At 50.1% G+C, this 14820-nt stretch overlaps 1 protein-coding gene across 1 annotated transcript in view; it reads left to right on the top strand.

The window, feature by feature from the left end:
- Nucleotides 1-6411: 6411 nt before the first annotated feature.
- The window catches only part of Map3k15 (mitogen-activated protein kinase kinase kinase 15), a 79134-nt gene continuing 70725 nt past the window's right edge, over nucleotides 6412-14820 (top strand). The window contains exon 1 of the mRNA XM_063243058.1: nucleotides 6412-6972. Within this exon, the coding sequence (XP_063099128.1) occupies nucleotides 6597-6972 (376 nt within the window). The 5' untranslated portion in view covers nucleotides 6412-6596. The remainder of the gene's footprint in view (nucleotides 6973-14820) is intronic.

Below are 14820 nucleotides of genomic sequence, written 5' to 3'. Positions count from 1 at the left end.
GGCAATTGGAAATGTTCTTGATTGTCTTCAAGGCAGTATCCTTAGAGGAAATGAATACAGAATGAGGAGAAGGACATAGAGGGGGAGAAGACTCAGAAGGAATTTGGAGGGGGCCGGTTTTGGGGAGGGAGTTCTATGCCCTTTGCAGACTTCCTTGGGGTGTCCCACCTGATTCTCATAGGAAGAGTAGGGGAAATGCTTCAAGTCTTTAGGCTGAAAGTTCCTATGGATACCCCCTGCAGCTAAGGAAAGGGAACGGGGCATCTACACTGGGAGGACAGAAAGCCCACAGTGCACTCAACTGAAGCTTAGAATATTTGAGAACCTTTTCCCCTCCAGCACCACTTGTGCTCCTCTGACACTAGCAATTCTCCAGAAGTAATAGCAAAGATGCAAGAGACAGACTGGGAAACAGTACAGTGTGGAAGGCCCAAAGCCAACTGGGGAGACCAAAAAATCACTAGGGGAATTTGAAGTTTCTGATGTCTACAGGAAAACAAACATCAATACAGCCCAACTCCCTGGTGAGAGTAACATAAAGTCCCCCACTATAGGTTCATTTACCTCAGTCTCTGCTGCCCTATATAAAAATGCCCAGCTTTCAACAGAAAGTTACAAAACATACCAAAGTGAGAAAAAGTAGTTTAAAGAAACAAAGCAGTGATGAGTATCAGACTTAGAAATGTCATAAATCCTGGAAGTATTAGAAAATGTTAAATAATTAATGCTATGTTAAAGGTTCTTGTGAAAAAAGTAAATGCTAGCAAAAGCTAATTTCAGCAGACAGAACTGCAAGATTCAAATGGCTAGAAATGAAAATAACAAAAATACCTTTGATGAGTGCATCAGTAGACTTGAGTATTTATATTGAATTAACAGCAAAACTGATCAAAAGAAGGCAAAGACCACCAAACCAAGAATGAAATAGGATGTAACCATAGATCCTGCAACATTAAAGGGATACTAAAATATAAACTTTATGATTGTAAATTTAATGTCTTAGAATAAATAGGCCTGCTGGGCATGGTGGTGCACGCCTGTATCGCAGAACTTTGGAGACTGAGGCAGGAGGATCATTGTGAGTTTGAGGCCAGCCTGGGCTACAAAGTGCATTCAAAGCAAGCCTGAACTACACAGCAAGTCCCTTACCAAATAGTTCTCTAACTATTAGAAAAAGTAAACTTGTAGTTAATACACCATAAAAGAAATCTCCTGACCAAATGATCTCACTGGAGAATTCTACAAACATCTGAAAAAGTAGCATCAATTTTACATAATCCCTTCCAGAAAATAAAAGGACAATACTTAGCAAGTCATTTAATGAAGCTAGTATCACTAGATAACCAAGGAAGGAAAAGACAATAACAAAATATGAAAACAAAAGCAGGTCAATATTTCTCATGAGCTACTTGCAAAAACTTAATGTCAGCAACTAAAATTCAGCAATATATAAAAACTATATAACACAAGCAAGTAGAATGTATTCCAAGTATTCAAGGTGGAATCAACATTTGTAAATCAGTGTGATCATGCTATCAACAGGATAAGCAGTAAAAATCATATGATCATGTAAGTTGATATATAAAATATTTTTAGAAATTCAGTACCCAATACGTAAAAATAAGGAGTAGAGAGAAACTTCCTCAACTTGATAAACAGCATCTACAAAAACTGCATGCCTAACATCATCATCAGGGTGAAAGGCCTGAATGCTTCCTCTCATGAGATCAGGAACAAGGTAAAGGGCTCACTCTCACTACTGTTTTTCAACATAGTTCTAGCCACAGTGCAAAGGCAATAAAGAGAAAAAAAGCCGTACACATTGGAAAGAGGAAATAAAGTGTCCTTGTTTGCAGATTACATGATTATCTACATAGAAAATTCTAAGCAAACAAAAATATTCTCAACTAATAAATGAGCTCAGCAAGGTCACATAGTACACGTGGACCCTAAACTTAAACTCTGTTACTTACAATCATACTAAGAAAAATGAAAAATTTGAGTATAATCTTAACATGTACAGAACCATTATGTTGAAAATTAGAAAATTCTAACGAAGGAAATCAAATATGATCTAAATAAATGACACATACCATGTTCATAGCTCGGAAGATTAAAAATAACAAAGATGTTAAGTCTCTCCAAATTAATCTCTAGGTTGACTACAATTCCTGTCAAAATCCTAGTAAGGTTCGTTTTGTAGACATAGACAAGCCTATTCTGAAATTTTATATAGAAAAGCATTGGCACTAATATAGCTAAAACAATTTTGGGAAAGGAAAATAAAGGAGGAATCACTCTACTGGATATTAAGAGCTACTATATAGCTTCAGCAATGAAAGCAGTATATGGTATTAGGAGGAGTCAGTAAACAGAGGTCAAAGGAAGGAAGTCCATGGAAGAGAGCAGAGAACCCAAAAATAAATCCCACCTCCACACCACCAGTTTTTAAGGAAGGTGCAAAAGCAACTCGAAGGGTAGCTCATTTATCAAATGGTACCGGAGTAACTAAACATCTATAAGCAAGAAAATGAACTTCAACCTAAAACTTTTCACCCTACCCAAAAATTATCTCAAAATGAATCATGGACTTAAATTTCAAATGTGAAATTGTAAAACTTCAGAAAAAAAATTTAGGTGAGGGTGTGGTAGCACACGTCTGCCATCCTGGCCCTTGGAAGGCTGAGGCAGGAGGATCACCCCATGTTGAAGGCCAGCCTGGGCTACATCTTGAGCTTGAGCCAGCACAAATTACGTAACAGGATACTGTCTCAAATATAAAACACAACAGGCCGCGGGTCTCAGCAGCTCTGGCAGTGGGACAAATGGCAGCGGCCTAGTAGCTTAGTTCCTCGAGGCTCCAGCACGGCGCGCAGCTTCCACAAGGCCCGCCAAGATGCAGCTAATCGACAGCCAAGGAGGAGCCGGAGTGGAGATTGGTGAGGCTGTGGGCTAACCCTGCTTCTGCAAAAGTGGAAACGAAGCCAAAAAGAAAAGGCAGGGGGAAAGCATAAATCTTTGGTCAAAAAAGTGCAAGCAAAAGGGAAAAGGAGGAGCAAAGGGAAAACAGGCCAAAGTGGCTAATCAAGGACCCAAGGATGATTTACCTGTGGAAAAGGAGATAATGAAAAAAAGAACAAACCAAAAAACCCGAGGAGAGTGCAGCCTCTGAGGAAACAAGAGAAAGAAGCCAAGTCCAATTAGCCACACCCCTTGTCTTCTCAGTGGTCCCTGGCTCCCTTCTTGTACAACCCAGAGGAATATTTTTGTCAACCATTTTGTAAATGCAAGTTTTTTAGTAGCTCTAGAAACATTTTCAAAAAGGAAAGACTCCTACCTCATCGCATTTTTTAAGTGTAAATGATTTTTTTAGAAGTAAAACCATTTGCTGGTTGTTCATGTTTTGGTACAACTAGAAAATAGTGGGATATTGAATTATGGCAGGCTTTCACTGTCTTGGATGTCAGCTTAACATTCCACAGGTGGGGATTAGTTTTATATCCTGCAATACAAAGCATACTAAATGGTAATTTGGCATCAGTCATTGTTTTTAGTAGAATTGTTTCCTAAAGAAAACTACTTCCTGACTGTTGCCCTGATAGAATCGTACATACTTCTTAATGTCTTTGGTCGTGGTAGTACAGTTTGCCTAGTTTTGTTAAAGTGCTGTGAAAGATCGAAAATTTGAATATGAGATGTATATGGCATGAAATTGTGGGACATAAGTAACACATAAGTCAGTGGGACATAAGTAACACAAAATAATATATAATAATAATAATAAGTCCCACATAAGTGGGACATAAGTAACACATAATCAGCATTGGAAGATCCTCTTACTGAAAAGCTGCCTCCAAATTTGAAGCTGGAAAGTCACTGGAATAACTGAAAAAGAAACAATACCTGGCATTTTAGATTTTTTGGTACGTGTGTTAAGACTTGTGTACAAAGTGAAATGTCTGTACTGATCCTCAGCACAACCAATAAAACCTCAAATATGGAAGACAAAAAAATTTAAAAAAACAAAACAAATTTAGGAGAGAATCTAAGGCTAGGCAAAGAGTTCTTCAATTTGAAACCAAAAGCACAATCTCAAAATAAAAAAACTGAATATTGTGCCTCACCAAAATTAAAAACTTTGGCTCTTTCTGTGAAAGGTCCTGTTAAGAAGATGAAATGACAAGTTGAAGACTTTGAGAAAGTATTTCTGAACCACATGTTCACCAAAGAACTAGTGTCTAGAATGTATAAAGAACATTCAAAACTCAACAGTAAAAAAAAAAATCCACTTGGAAAAAAGGCTCAAGATGTGAACAGATATTTCACCAAAGATAAACACATGACAAGCACATAAAAAGATGTTCAACATCATCAGTCATAGAAAAATGTAAATCAAAATCGCAATGAAATAGCACCACACATCTATCAGAAAGACTTTTGAAAAAGTTGGCAGCAAATGCTGGTGAGGATGTGGAAAAAGTAAATAATACATGTATGCCAGGTAGTAATAAAAAGTGGAATAACCTCTCTGGAAAACAGCTTGACAGTTTCAAAAAAATTCAATGATCAATCATATGACCCAGAATTATACTTCTGAACAGTTTTATCAGGGAATTGAAATTCACATTCCCACAAAAATCTGTACATGAATGTTCATCACAGCTTCATTCATAATAGCCAAAAACTAGAAACCATTCAGATATACTTCAAATGGTGAATAAAGAAGCCGTGGGTGGGTACACATATCTTATAGCATCATGATTTTTTTTAAGTCTTAGAAGTGTTGAAAGTTTTCCCAACTCTGCTCTGTATGCTCTTAACCGATCTCCTCAGAATCCATTTTTCATATTGATGTCACTTATGAAGTTCCTGATTTCCAGCTGAGCTGGAGTTTAGACAGGATTTATATGGGCAATTTCTGCTTTCTTTTGGAGGGTAGGCAATGGGCTGTCTGATTACTGAAACATAAAAAGCATCCAAAGTATTGTTTTGTAAGTTATGTCCTGTCCTGCTTGTGTTAAATGGCATGGGTTTTCTGCAAAGGACACATCATGAAAATGAAAAGACAGCCCATGTAATGAGAGGAACTATTTGCCAGTCTCATGTCTGATAGGGGGTTGGTATCCACAATATGTACAGAACTCTTACCACTCAATATTTAAAAGACAAATACCCAATTTAAAAAGTGGGTCAAAGACTGGAACAGACATTACTCCAAAGAAGTTACATAAATAAGCACATGACAAGGTGTTCACCATCATTAGCCATCAAGGAAATGCATCCAAACCACTTCACATTCCTTGGGATGGATATCATCCAATAGTTAGCCAGTAAAAGTACTGGTGAAGATATGGAGAAACTGGCACACTCATGCACTGCTGATGGGAATGTCAAATTGTGTGGTCACTGTGCAAAATAGTAGCTGTTTCTCCCAGAGGTTAAACTTAGATTTACTGTGCAACCCAGAAAACCTACGCCTAATATATACCGCAGGCAAATGAAAGTCTATGTTCACACTTCATATGATTCCATTTATCCAAAATGAGCAGTAAGTTGGTGATTGCCTAGGCCTAGTGACTGGGTGGAGGGAGGGGCAGGGAGAGTGATTTCTAATGGGTCCTAGGTTTTTCAGTGGGATGAAAATTCTACAATTTGTGGTGATGTTCTATAACTCAGTGTAACAAACCACTGAATCATATATTAAACGGGTGCATCATATGGCAGGTGAATTATACCTCAATAAAACTGTTACAGAAAAAGCAAAAACCTGGAAACCTGGTGATAATATTTTTTAAAATACAGTTTAGTATTTGGGACTAAAACAGCAAAGTGCCTGAGATGCAACGCAAAGACCTCTTTTGAGTTCAGGTCATTTATTAGGGTAGGCAGGCAGTGCTGGGAATATTTTCCAGGCAAATAAGGTATGTCACTAGTGCCTTCTGGTGTTTTGTGAAGATCACAGTTAAAGGACTATGGGGCTTCCAGACAGGGCTCAGGAAAATATGGAAAAGTCGTGGCTATAGGAATTACTGACGAAGAATACCAGATAAAGCATCTGCTCACCCTAAAGCCGAGTTAAAACTACATGTGTATTTAGCTTCGAATGGAATATTTATAACCTGATTGTGCTTTGAAAGTCTTTATTCTGTTTGAAAGTTTTAACTCGTTTTGAGGAAAAAAAGTAAAAGAAACTTCTAGAAGGACCAGGAAGTTCCGGAAATTCCTCAGCCACTGAGGACGCTGCTGTGGCTGGCGGAGGAGAGGTGGCAACAGAAGACGCTTTCCCGCCTTTTTCCCCGACGCCCCGCCCACACCCAGCAGCGCCTCTCTGTGCGCATGCCCAGAAGCCCCCAGACCACGCCCCTTTCTCGTGCTTTTTTAAAAAGGCGCGCTTGAGGTACCGGGGCTCGTCAGTTGTGAGGGTTTCAGTCAGCCATTGAGGGCTGGCTGTTAGTGGTTGAGTGCCTCACCTCAAGCGTCCTAGCGCCAGGGAAGGTGCTGGGTCGCAGACTGCCTCAACTTGTGGCCCCGCTGGTCACAACCTCCAGTCTCTCCTGCTGAGGTGAAACCAAGAAAGGTTTCGCCCCGTCTGTCACATGGAAGGCGACAGAGGGAGCGGCTGGGCGTGGGCGCTCACACCAGTGCCTGCGGCTCCTCAGGGCCCATGGGACTTGAGTGGTGAGGGTGTGGAGGCGGCAGGGTTGGTGGAACCTGGCGGGGCTGTGGCGAACGCCCAGACGACATCCTATGGCAGCGAGGGCGAGGGAGCAGGTGGGGTCGGGCCGCGGCAGGCTCTTCGGGCTGTATATGTGCACCACCAGTGCTCTCAGAGCGGCGAGGCCCACGGCCAAGAGGGAGTGCTACAGTACCTGCATAGGGCCTGTGAGGCCGAGGGCGCCCGTCTCTTCTCCGTGCCCTTTGAGGAGCTCGACTTCGGGAAGACCTCTGCTCTTGACACCTTCTACTGTGCAGGTAAGGGCAGACTGCCGGACTTTCTGTCCCCACCCCCACACAAACTTTCCCGCCCCTCTTCCCATGCTCAGAAGCGGGAGCCCCTGGCTTTAGGGAGGCCCCGGGACTGGCTGGAAGGGGAGCCTAGGCTGCGTGCCCTTTTTCAGAAAATTGAGTAGAGTGGGCCTGGGTGGTGGTGGCCCAGCACCTTTAATGCAGGCACTGAGGGACACTCTGGAGTTCTGGTCTCACCTGCATAAGTTACTGGGACTTCAAGGAGATTGGCATTTGGTTGGGGGGGTTGAAAATGGAGATGGGGGAGGAGAGAAGGGAGAGGGAGAAAGGGCAGAGGGGAGAGAGGGGGAGGAGGAGAGGGGGCAGAGAGGAGGAGAGGGGAGAGTATGAGAGAAGGGAGGGAGGAGAAGGGGGAGGCAGGAGAGACGGCAGGGGAGAGAGGGGAGGGGAGGAGAGGGAGCAGGGGAGGGGGGAGGGCATGAGCAGGGAAGAGGACAGGGAGAGAGGGGAACATGGCAGGGAGAGAGGGGGAAAGGGATAAGAGGGGGAGGGGGAGAGGGGAAGAAGGCAGGAGGAAGAGGGCAGGGGGAGAAGAGAGGAAGAGGGCAGGAGGGAGAAGACAATGGAAGAGAGGGGAGAAAGGGAAAGGGGAGAGGAGAGGCAAGGGGGGAGAATGGGCAGAGGGGAAAGAAGGGGAGATGGGGGGAGGAGAGGAGGGAGAGAAGGCAAAGGGAAGAGGGCAGTGGGGAGGGGGAAGAAGAGGAGGGGTAGAGACAGCAGAGGGGAGGGGAGGGAGCAGGGGGAGAGAGGAGGAGAGAGAGAGGAGGGAGAGACAGCAGGGGAGAGGGGGAGGGAGGAGGGTAGGGGCAGGTGGAGAGGGCAGAGGGAGAGAGGAGACCAAGGCAAAAGAGAGAGTGGGGAGGGCAAGAGAGGGGGAGAGGGCAGGGAGAGAGTGAGAAGTGGGGAGGAGGGAGCGAAGGCAAAGGGGAGAGGGCACAGGGGAGGGGGAAGAAGGGGAGGGGTAAATATGGCAGGAGGAGGGGAGGGGGGAGAGGGGGAGAGAGGAAGGGAGAGGGAGAGAAAGGAGAGACAGCAGGAGAAAGAAGGGAGGGGGTAGGGGCAGGTGGAGAGGCCAGAGGGAGAGAGGGGACCATGGCAGGGGAGAGAGAGGGAGGGGAGACAGAGAAAGAAGGCAGGAGGAAGAAGTAAGGGGGAGTGGGCAGGGAGAGAGAGAGGAGTAGGGAGGAGGGAGAGAAGACAAAGGAGAGAGGGTGGGGGGGGGGAGAATGGGAATGGTACAGATGGCAAGGGGAGCTGGGGGAGTGAAGAGGGCAGGGGGAGAGAGGAGGGGAGAGGAAGAAAGAAAGTGATTTGACTCTGACTGCTGGAAAGCTGGGTTAAGTAACGTTGTTTACTGTTCCCTCCTTTAGTATGGTTCTTTATAAATAAGTATACTTTCCAATTGATTGACTTTAGACATGGTTAGTTGACCAATGGATGAAGGTAAAAATGGTAGTTTGTGCCAGCTGTAAATGGGAGTTTGAAGGGGTCTTTGTTTTTTGTTTATCTCTTGAGCTTCTACTAAGAGTGACTTTTCTCAAGGATCCTGGCTTCTCCAGCATGGGTTGTTCACTGGTTTAAAGCCTACTACCAAGGAAAAAGAGAAAGTAGCATAGCATAGGTCCAGGCATACAGGAAAAAGGACAGCCTTTTGATGCCTTCCCTGGGTGGGCTGCAGGGGAGAGAGTGGGGAGCACAAGAGAGTGGGAGGGGGAGAGGGGAAGAGGACAGAGGGAGAGAGGGGAGAAAGGGCAAGGATAGAGTGAGAGGGCAAGGGGGAGAAAGGGCAGAGGGGAGAGTGGGATAGGGCAGGGGGAGAGAGAGCAGAGTGGAGGAGGGAGAGAAGGCAAAGGGGAGAAGGCTGAGGGAGAGGGGAAGAGAAGAAGGGCAGGGGGAGAGGGGAAGGGGGAGAAGGGGAGGATAGAGATGGCAGGTGGGAGGGGAGAGGGCAGAGTGGTGAGAGAGAGGAGAGGAGAGGGGATGGGGAGGGAGGAGAAGGTGGAGGAGGGAGACGGCAGGGGAGAGAGGGGAGGCAGAGAAGAGGGCAGGGGGAGAGAGGAGCAGCGGGAGAGAGGGGAGGGAGAGTGCAAGGGCAGGGGGAGATGACAGGGAAAGAGGGGAATAGGGCAGGTAAAAGGGTGGAGGGGGAGAGAGGGGGAAAAGGCAGAAGGGAAGATAACAGGGGGAGAGAGGGGAAGTAGGAGGGAGAGGGAAGGGAAGAGAGGGAGGGGAGTGCAGGGGCAGGGGCAGGGGAGGACGGGGAGAGAGGGGAATAGGGCAGCAGAGGGGGGGAGGGCAGGAGGAAGGTGGAAGGGGGAGAGGGGAAGAAGGCACAGGAAAAGAGGGGAGCAAGGGGAGAGGGAGAGGGCAGGCAGAGGGTGGGGAGGGGAGAGGGGAGAGCAGGAGAGGGTAAAGAGGACGATAGTGGAGAGTGGGGTAGCCATAGGGCAGAGAGGGCAGGTGGAGGGGGAAGAGGGGAAGGTGGGAGAGAAGTGGGGAGAGAAAAGGGGACAGGAGATAGCAGAGAGAGGGGGAGGTGGGGAATTGAGGGGGGAGTTTGCTCTATTTCTATGTATTCTCCCACGTTGGAACACACATCTTTAAGTGGTTAAGGGTTCCTTTTTACATCAGGCCATTTTGTCCTGTCCCCTGCTGACGTCAGCCCTGAAAAATTTGCAATTGGTTTGGTTTTGTGGGGCTGGGGGTATGTAGCTCTCTTGCCACCCTCTGCTCTCTCCCCACTCTGTCACCCCTCCCCTGTATTCCCTCTCTCCTGTCCCCTTTTTCCCTCTCCCCTACCTTTCTCTCCCTCTCTCCCCACCTCCCTCCATACTCTCTCCCCCTGCCATCTCTCCATCTGATCTCTCTCCCCCTCTTCTCTGTCTTTCTCCCCTTCTCCCCCAATCCCTCTTTCCATTTCCCCCTTCTGCAGGCTTGCCCCCCCTGCCCTCACTTGCCCCCAACCTCCCCGTTTCCCTGTCCTCTGGGCCCAACCCCTCTCCCCTCCTCCTGACCCCTCTCCCCTCACCTGGCCTGTTCTCTACTCCCCTGCCAGCTTTCCACTTCTCTATCTCCATTTGTTCCCCCCCCCCGCTCCCTCCCCCAGCCTTTCTCCCCCACCCTCCTTACCTGCCCTCTCTTCTCCTTTCTCCCTTCCCATACCTCCATTTGTTTCCCTCCACTCTTTCCCCCATTGCCCTCTCCCTATCTCTTTTCCCACTTCTCATCATACCCCCTATTCTGTCAACCCCTGTTCCTTTCAAAAGAGCATTCCATCCTCCCATCTCTTTTCCACTCAATTTCCCTCCTTCCCCCATACCCTGCTCTTGTCACCCTCACTCACTCCCCCTGCCCTGTCTCCCCCCTGTCCACTCTCCCCCTGCACTCTTTCCACTGCCTTCTCTCCACTTGCCTTCTCTCCCCCTGCTTTCTGTGACTCCTGCCCTCTGTTCCCACTCCCATTTCCTCCTGACCTCTCCTCTCTGGGCTCTCTCCTCCTGCTCTCTCTCCCTATGCTCTCTCCCCCTGTACTCCACCCCGTCCCCCTCTTCCTCTGCCCTCTCTTGCCCTGCCATCTTGCCCTGCCCTCTCTCGCCCCTATCCCTCTCTCCCCTGCCTCTCCCACTGCCCAATTTCCACCTGCTCTCCCCCCCTCACTCCCCCTGCTTTGTCTCCCCTTGCGCTCTCTCCCTGTTTTCACTCCTCCTGTCTTCTCTCCTTCTGCACTATCTCTCCTCTGCCCTCTCTCCCTGGCTGTCCTCCCCCTTGCCCTCCCACTACCTGCACTCTCTCCCCCTGCCCTCTATCCCCCTGAACTCTCTCCCCTGCCCTCTCCCCCACTCTCCTCTCTCTTCCCTGCCTTGTCACCCTCTACCCTCTCTCCCCCCTGTGCTCTCTCCCACATGCCCTTTCTCCCCAGTGCCCAGTCTCCCTGCCCTCTCTCCCAAGTCATCTCTCTCTTGCCCTCGTTCCCTCTCCCTCTCTCCCCATGCCTTCTATCCCCCTGCCTTCCTTCCAATGGCACCTTCTCCCCCTTGTGCTCTCTTGCTCCTGGTCTCTGTCCCCCTGCCCTCTTTCACCCTGTGCTCTCTCCCCTGCACTCTCTCCCCTGTACTCTCTCCTCCTGCACTGTCTCCCCTTGCCCTATTTCCCCCTGGCCTCTCTCCCCTGCACTCTCTCTCCCTACCATCTCTCCTCCTGGCCTCTCTCCCCTGCCTTTTCTCCCCCTACTTCTCTCCCTTGTGTCCTGTCTCCCCCTGCACACTCTCTCCCTGCTCCCCCCTCTCCCCTCTGCACTCTCTACCCCTTGCCCTCTCTCCCCACTGTCCTCTCTCTCCCCTGCCCTTTCTCCCCTACCATCTCTACCCCTGCCCTCTCTCTCCTCTGTCATCTATCCCTTGTCCTGTCTCCCCATGCCTTCTATCCCGTCTCCCTCCCCTTGCTCTCTTTCCCCCTGCACACTCTCCCCCCCAGCCACTGTCGCCCTGCCCTCTCTCCCTGCCCCTCTCTCCCCCCACATTCTCACCTTTGCCTTCTCTTATCCCTGCTTCTTCCCTTGCCTTCTCTTCCACTACCCTTTTCCCCCTGCCCTCTCTCCACTCTCCTCTCTCCCCTGCCCTCACTCCCCCTGCCCTCTCTCATCCTGCCATCTCTCCCTCACACTCTCTCCCCATGCCTTCTATTCCCTTGCCTTCCCTTCCCCTGTGTTCTTCCCCCCTGCCATTCATCCCCATTCCCTCTCTCCCCTGTCCTCTTTCCCCACTGCGTTCTCACCCCTTGCCCTCTGTTACCCTGCCTGCCTTGTCTCCTCCTGCCCTCTCCCCTGCCCTCTCTCCTTCTTCTCTCTGTCCCACAGCCTTTCTCCCCCTGTATTCTCTACCCCCCCAACACACTCTCACACTCACTATGCTCTGTCCTCCCAGCCTCTCTCCCCCTGCCCTCTCTCTCCTTTCCCTCCCTTCTCCCATACTCCCTTCTCCCCTGTTCTTTCTCTCCTCTCCTCCTGCCCACTCTCCCATTTCTTCTTCCCTGCCCTCCCTTCCCCCTTGCTTTCTCCCTCCTGCCCTCTCTCCCCCCCCATCACCCTCTCCTCTCAATTTGTCCCCCCTCCCTTTCTCCCCCACCCTCTTTTCCTCTTCCCCTCTCTTCCTGCCATCTGTCCCTAACTACTATCTTCTTCTTCCTGTCCTCACAGTCTCCTCCAGCTCTCTCCTCCTCCCCTCTCTCTCCTGCCTTCTCTCCCCAACTACCCTCTCTCCCTCTTCTGTCTTTCCTCTCCCTCTCTTCCTCCCAGTCTCCTCCTGGACTCTCTCTTCCCTCTCTCCTGTCCTCTCTCTCTGCTCTCTCTCCTCTCTCTTCTCTCCTCTCTTCTCTTCCCTCCCCAGACCTCTCTTTTCCTCTTCCACTCTGCCCCCCTTCTCCCTCTCATCTCCTTTCTTCCCTCCCCTCTCTCCCCGTTCCCCTCCCTCCTTATTTTATCCTCCTCTGTCTTCCTTCCCTTTCTCCTCCTGTCTTCCTCTCTATCCCCCCTCTTCCCCTGCTTTCTCTTCCCCTCCTTGCTCCTCCTCCCCCTGTGCTCTCTTGCCCTGCCCTCTCTCCCCCTTCCCTCTCCCCTGCCCCCATCACCCTGCCCTCTCTCCCTTTTCCCCCTGCCCTCCCTTCTTTCTCCTGTCCCTACTCTTCCCTCTCCTCCCTCTCCCTCTGTCCCTCCTCCTTCCCTTTCCTGCTCCCTTTCTCCTTCTCTTTCTTGCTCCTCCCTTTTCCCCTTCCTTTGTCCCCCTGCCCTCTCTCCCCCTGCTCTCACCCCCTGACTTCCCCTTTCCATCTCTTCCCTCCCCTCTGTCCCCCTGCCCTCTCCCATCCAGTCCCCCCACTGCAGTGCTCCCCTCTCTCCCATGACCTCTCTCCCTCTCCTGTCTCCCCATATACTCTCCTCTTTCCTGTCTCCCTTTTTCTCCCCCTGCCCTCTGTCCCCTGCCCTATTTCAACCTCTCTCCTCTCTCCTCCTTCCCTCCCACTGTCCTCTCACCCCTGCTATCCCTTCCTTCTCTCCCTCCCTTGTAACTCCTGGTCTCTGTCCCCCAGCTCTGTGCCGACTTGCCCTGTGACCCCTGTCTTTTCTCATACCTGCTCTCCCTACCCTCTGCCCTCTCTCCTCCCTTATCTCCCCCCATGCCCTCCCTTTCCCTACCCCCCTCTCTCCATCTCTAGAGCTGTTTCCCCACCCCTGCCACTTCCTGTCTGTCGTGCCTCCTGTCCCGTCAAACCCTGCTCTACTCCTGGGCTATTCTATCCTCACATCTCTTTTCCACACTCTTCCCATTCCTCTTCTTCTCTGGTTCCTCCCCTCTCCCCCTGCCTCACCTTGTCCTATCACTTCTCTGTTTCCTACTCCCTACCTCTGTCTATCCTCTCACACTGCCTCTTCCCCTTTCTTCTCTCCCTCTAGCTCCTCCCTCAGCTCATTTGGTCGCCCCACCCCTTTCATTCCTTCTGGTTCCTGCCACTCCCTTCTCCCCTCTCCTAATCTGTAGTCTTCCACTTCTCCTTCTTCTCCCTCTCTCCTTCTGCCATTCCTCTCCACCTCTCCAGGCATTCTCACTCCCTCTGTCTCTCATTCCCTCCCTCCCTCTCCCCCACTCCATCCCCTTTCCTCTCCCTTCCCTCTCCCTGCCAGTCTCACCTCTTGTCTCCCAATCCTCTTTTTTCTCTTCCTTACTCTACAGTCTCTTCTCTCCTACCTCCTACTCCCTCCCTCCCTCTCCTTTCCTTTTCTTCTTCTCTCTTACCCTCTTTCTCCTCTACTCTCTCTCTGTCCTTCCCTGCCCTCTCTCTCCACCTGCCCCCTTTCCCTCTTTCCCCACCTCTCCCCCTCTCTACCTCCCCTTCCTCTTCTCCTATCCCTCCCTCTCCCCACCTCTGCCTGTCCTCTCTTTTCCCCTTCTCCCTTCCCTCTCCGTTCTCCTGCTCCTCTATCTCCCACCTACTCCCCTCCCCCTTTCCTCTTCCCTTCTCCCATGTCTCTCTCCCCCTCCCCTCCACAGTCCCCTTGCTCCCCCTGCTCCCCTCTCTCCTCACTTCACCTCCTCTCTCCCTCCCTGGTCCTCCTTTCCCTCCCCTTCTCTTTCCCCTTTCCCACTGCCTCTCCCTGTCTGTCCCCCTCTCCTCTATCTTCCTTTCTCCTCTCCTCCCCTTTCCTCCCTCCTGCCCTCCTCTTCCCTTTCACTTCTCCCTTCTCTCCTCCCCCATCTCTCCTGCTCTTTCTCATCTCTCTCCTCCCTCTCTCCCTCCTCTCACCTTCTCTTTCCTCTCAACACTCTTTCTGTTCTCCCCCCAACTGCTCTCTCTCTCCCTCCCTACCCCTTCCCCCATTTTCATCCAGTCTGTCCCCCATTTCCCCTCCCCTCCACCCTCACTCCTCCTGCCCTTCTCCCCTGCCCTCTCCTCTCTCGCTCCTATTTTCCCCTCTCCTATTTCCCCACCCTCCCCCACTATTCCCTCCCCTCCCTCTGCCTCCCCTCCTGTTTCTTCCTCTGTCTGTCCCCTGCTGCCCTTCTGCTTTCTTCTCACTCCCGCACCTCTCACCCTCTCTTATCCTCTTCCCCTTTCCCCTCCTTCACTTTCCTCTCTTCCTCCTTTTCCCTCAGTCTCTCCCCACCACTTCCCCTCTCCCTGCTCCCCTCTCCTTCCACTCTTTCCTGCCCCTCCCCATTTCCCTCTCTCCCCATTCTTTACCCCTTCTTCTCTTTCCCCCAGTTCTTCCCTCTCCCCTGCCTCTGATTCCTCCCTCTTGTT

Source organism: Cavia porcellus, unplaced genomic scaffold (assembly GCF_034190915.1).
Source record: "Cavia porcellus strain 051 isolate PalLab524CR breed Dunkin Hartley unplaced genomic scaffold, mCavPor4.1 scaffold_33, whole genome shotgun sequence".
Taxonomy (NCBI): domain Eukaryota; kingdom Metazoa; phylum Chordata; class Mammalia; order Rodentia; family Caviidae; genus Cavia; species Cavia porcellus.
Note: the sequence above shows the minus strand (reverse complement) of the source record. Positions and strands in the feature narration are given on the sequence as shown.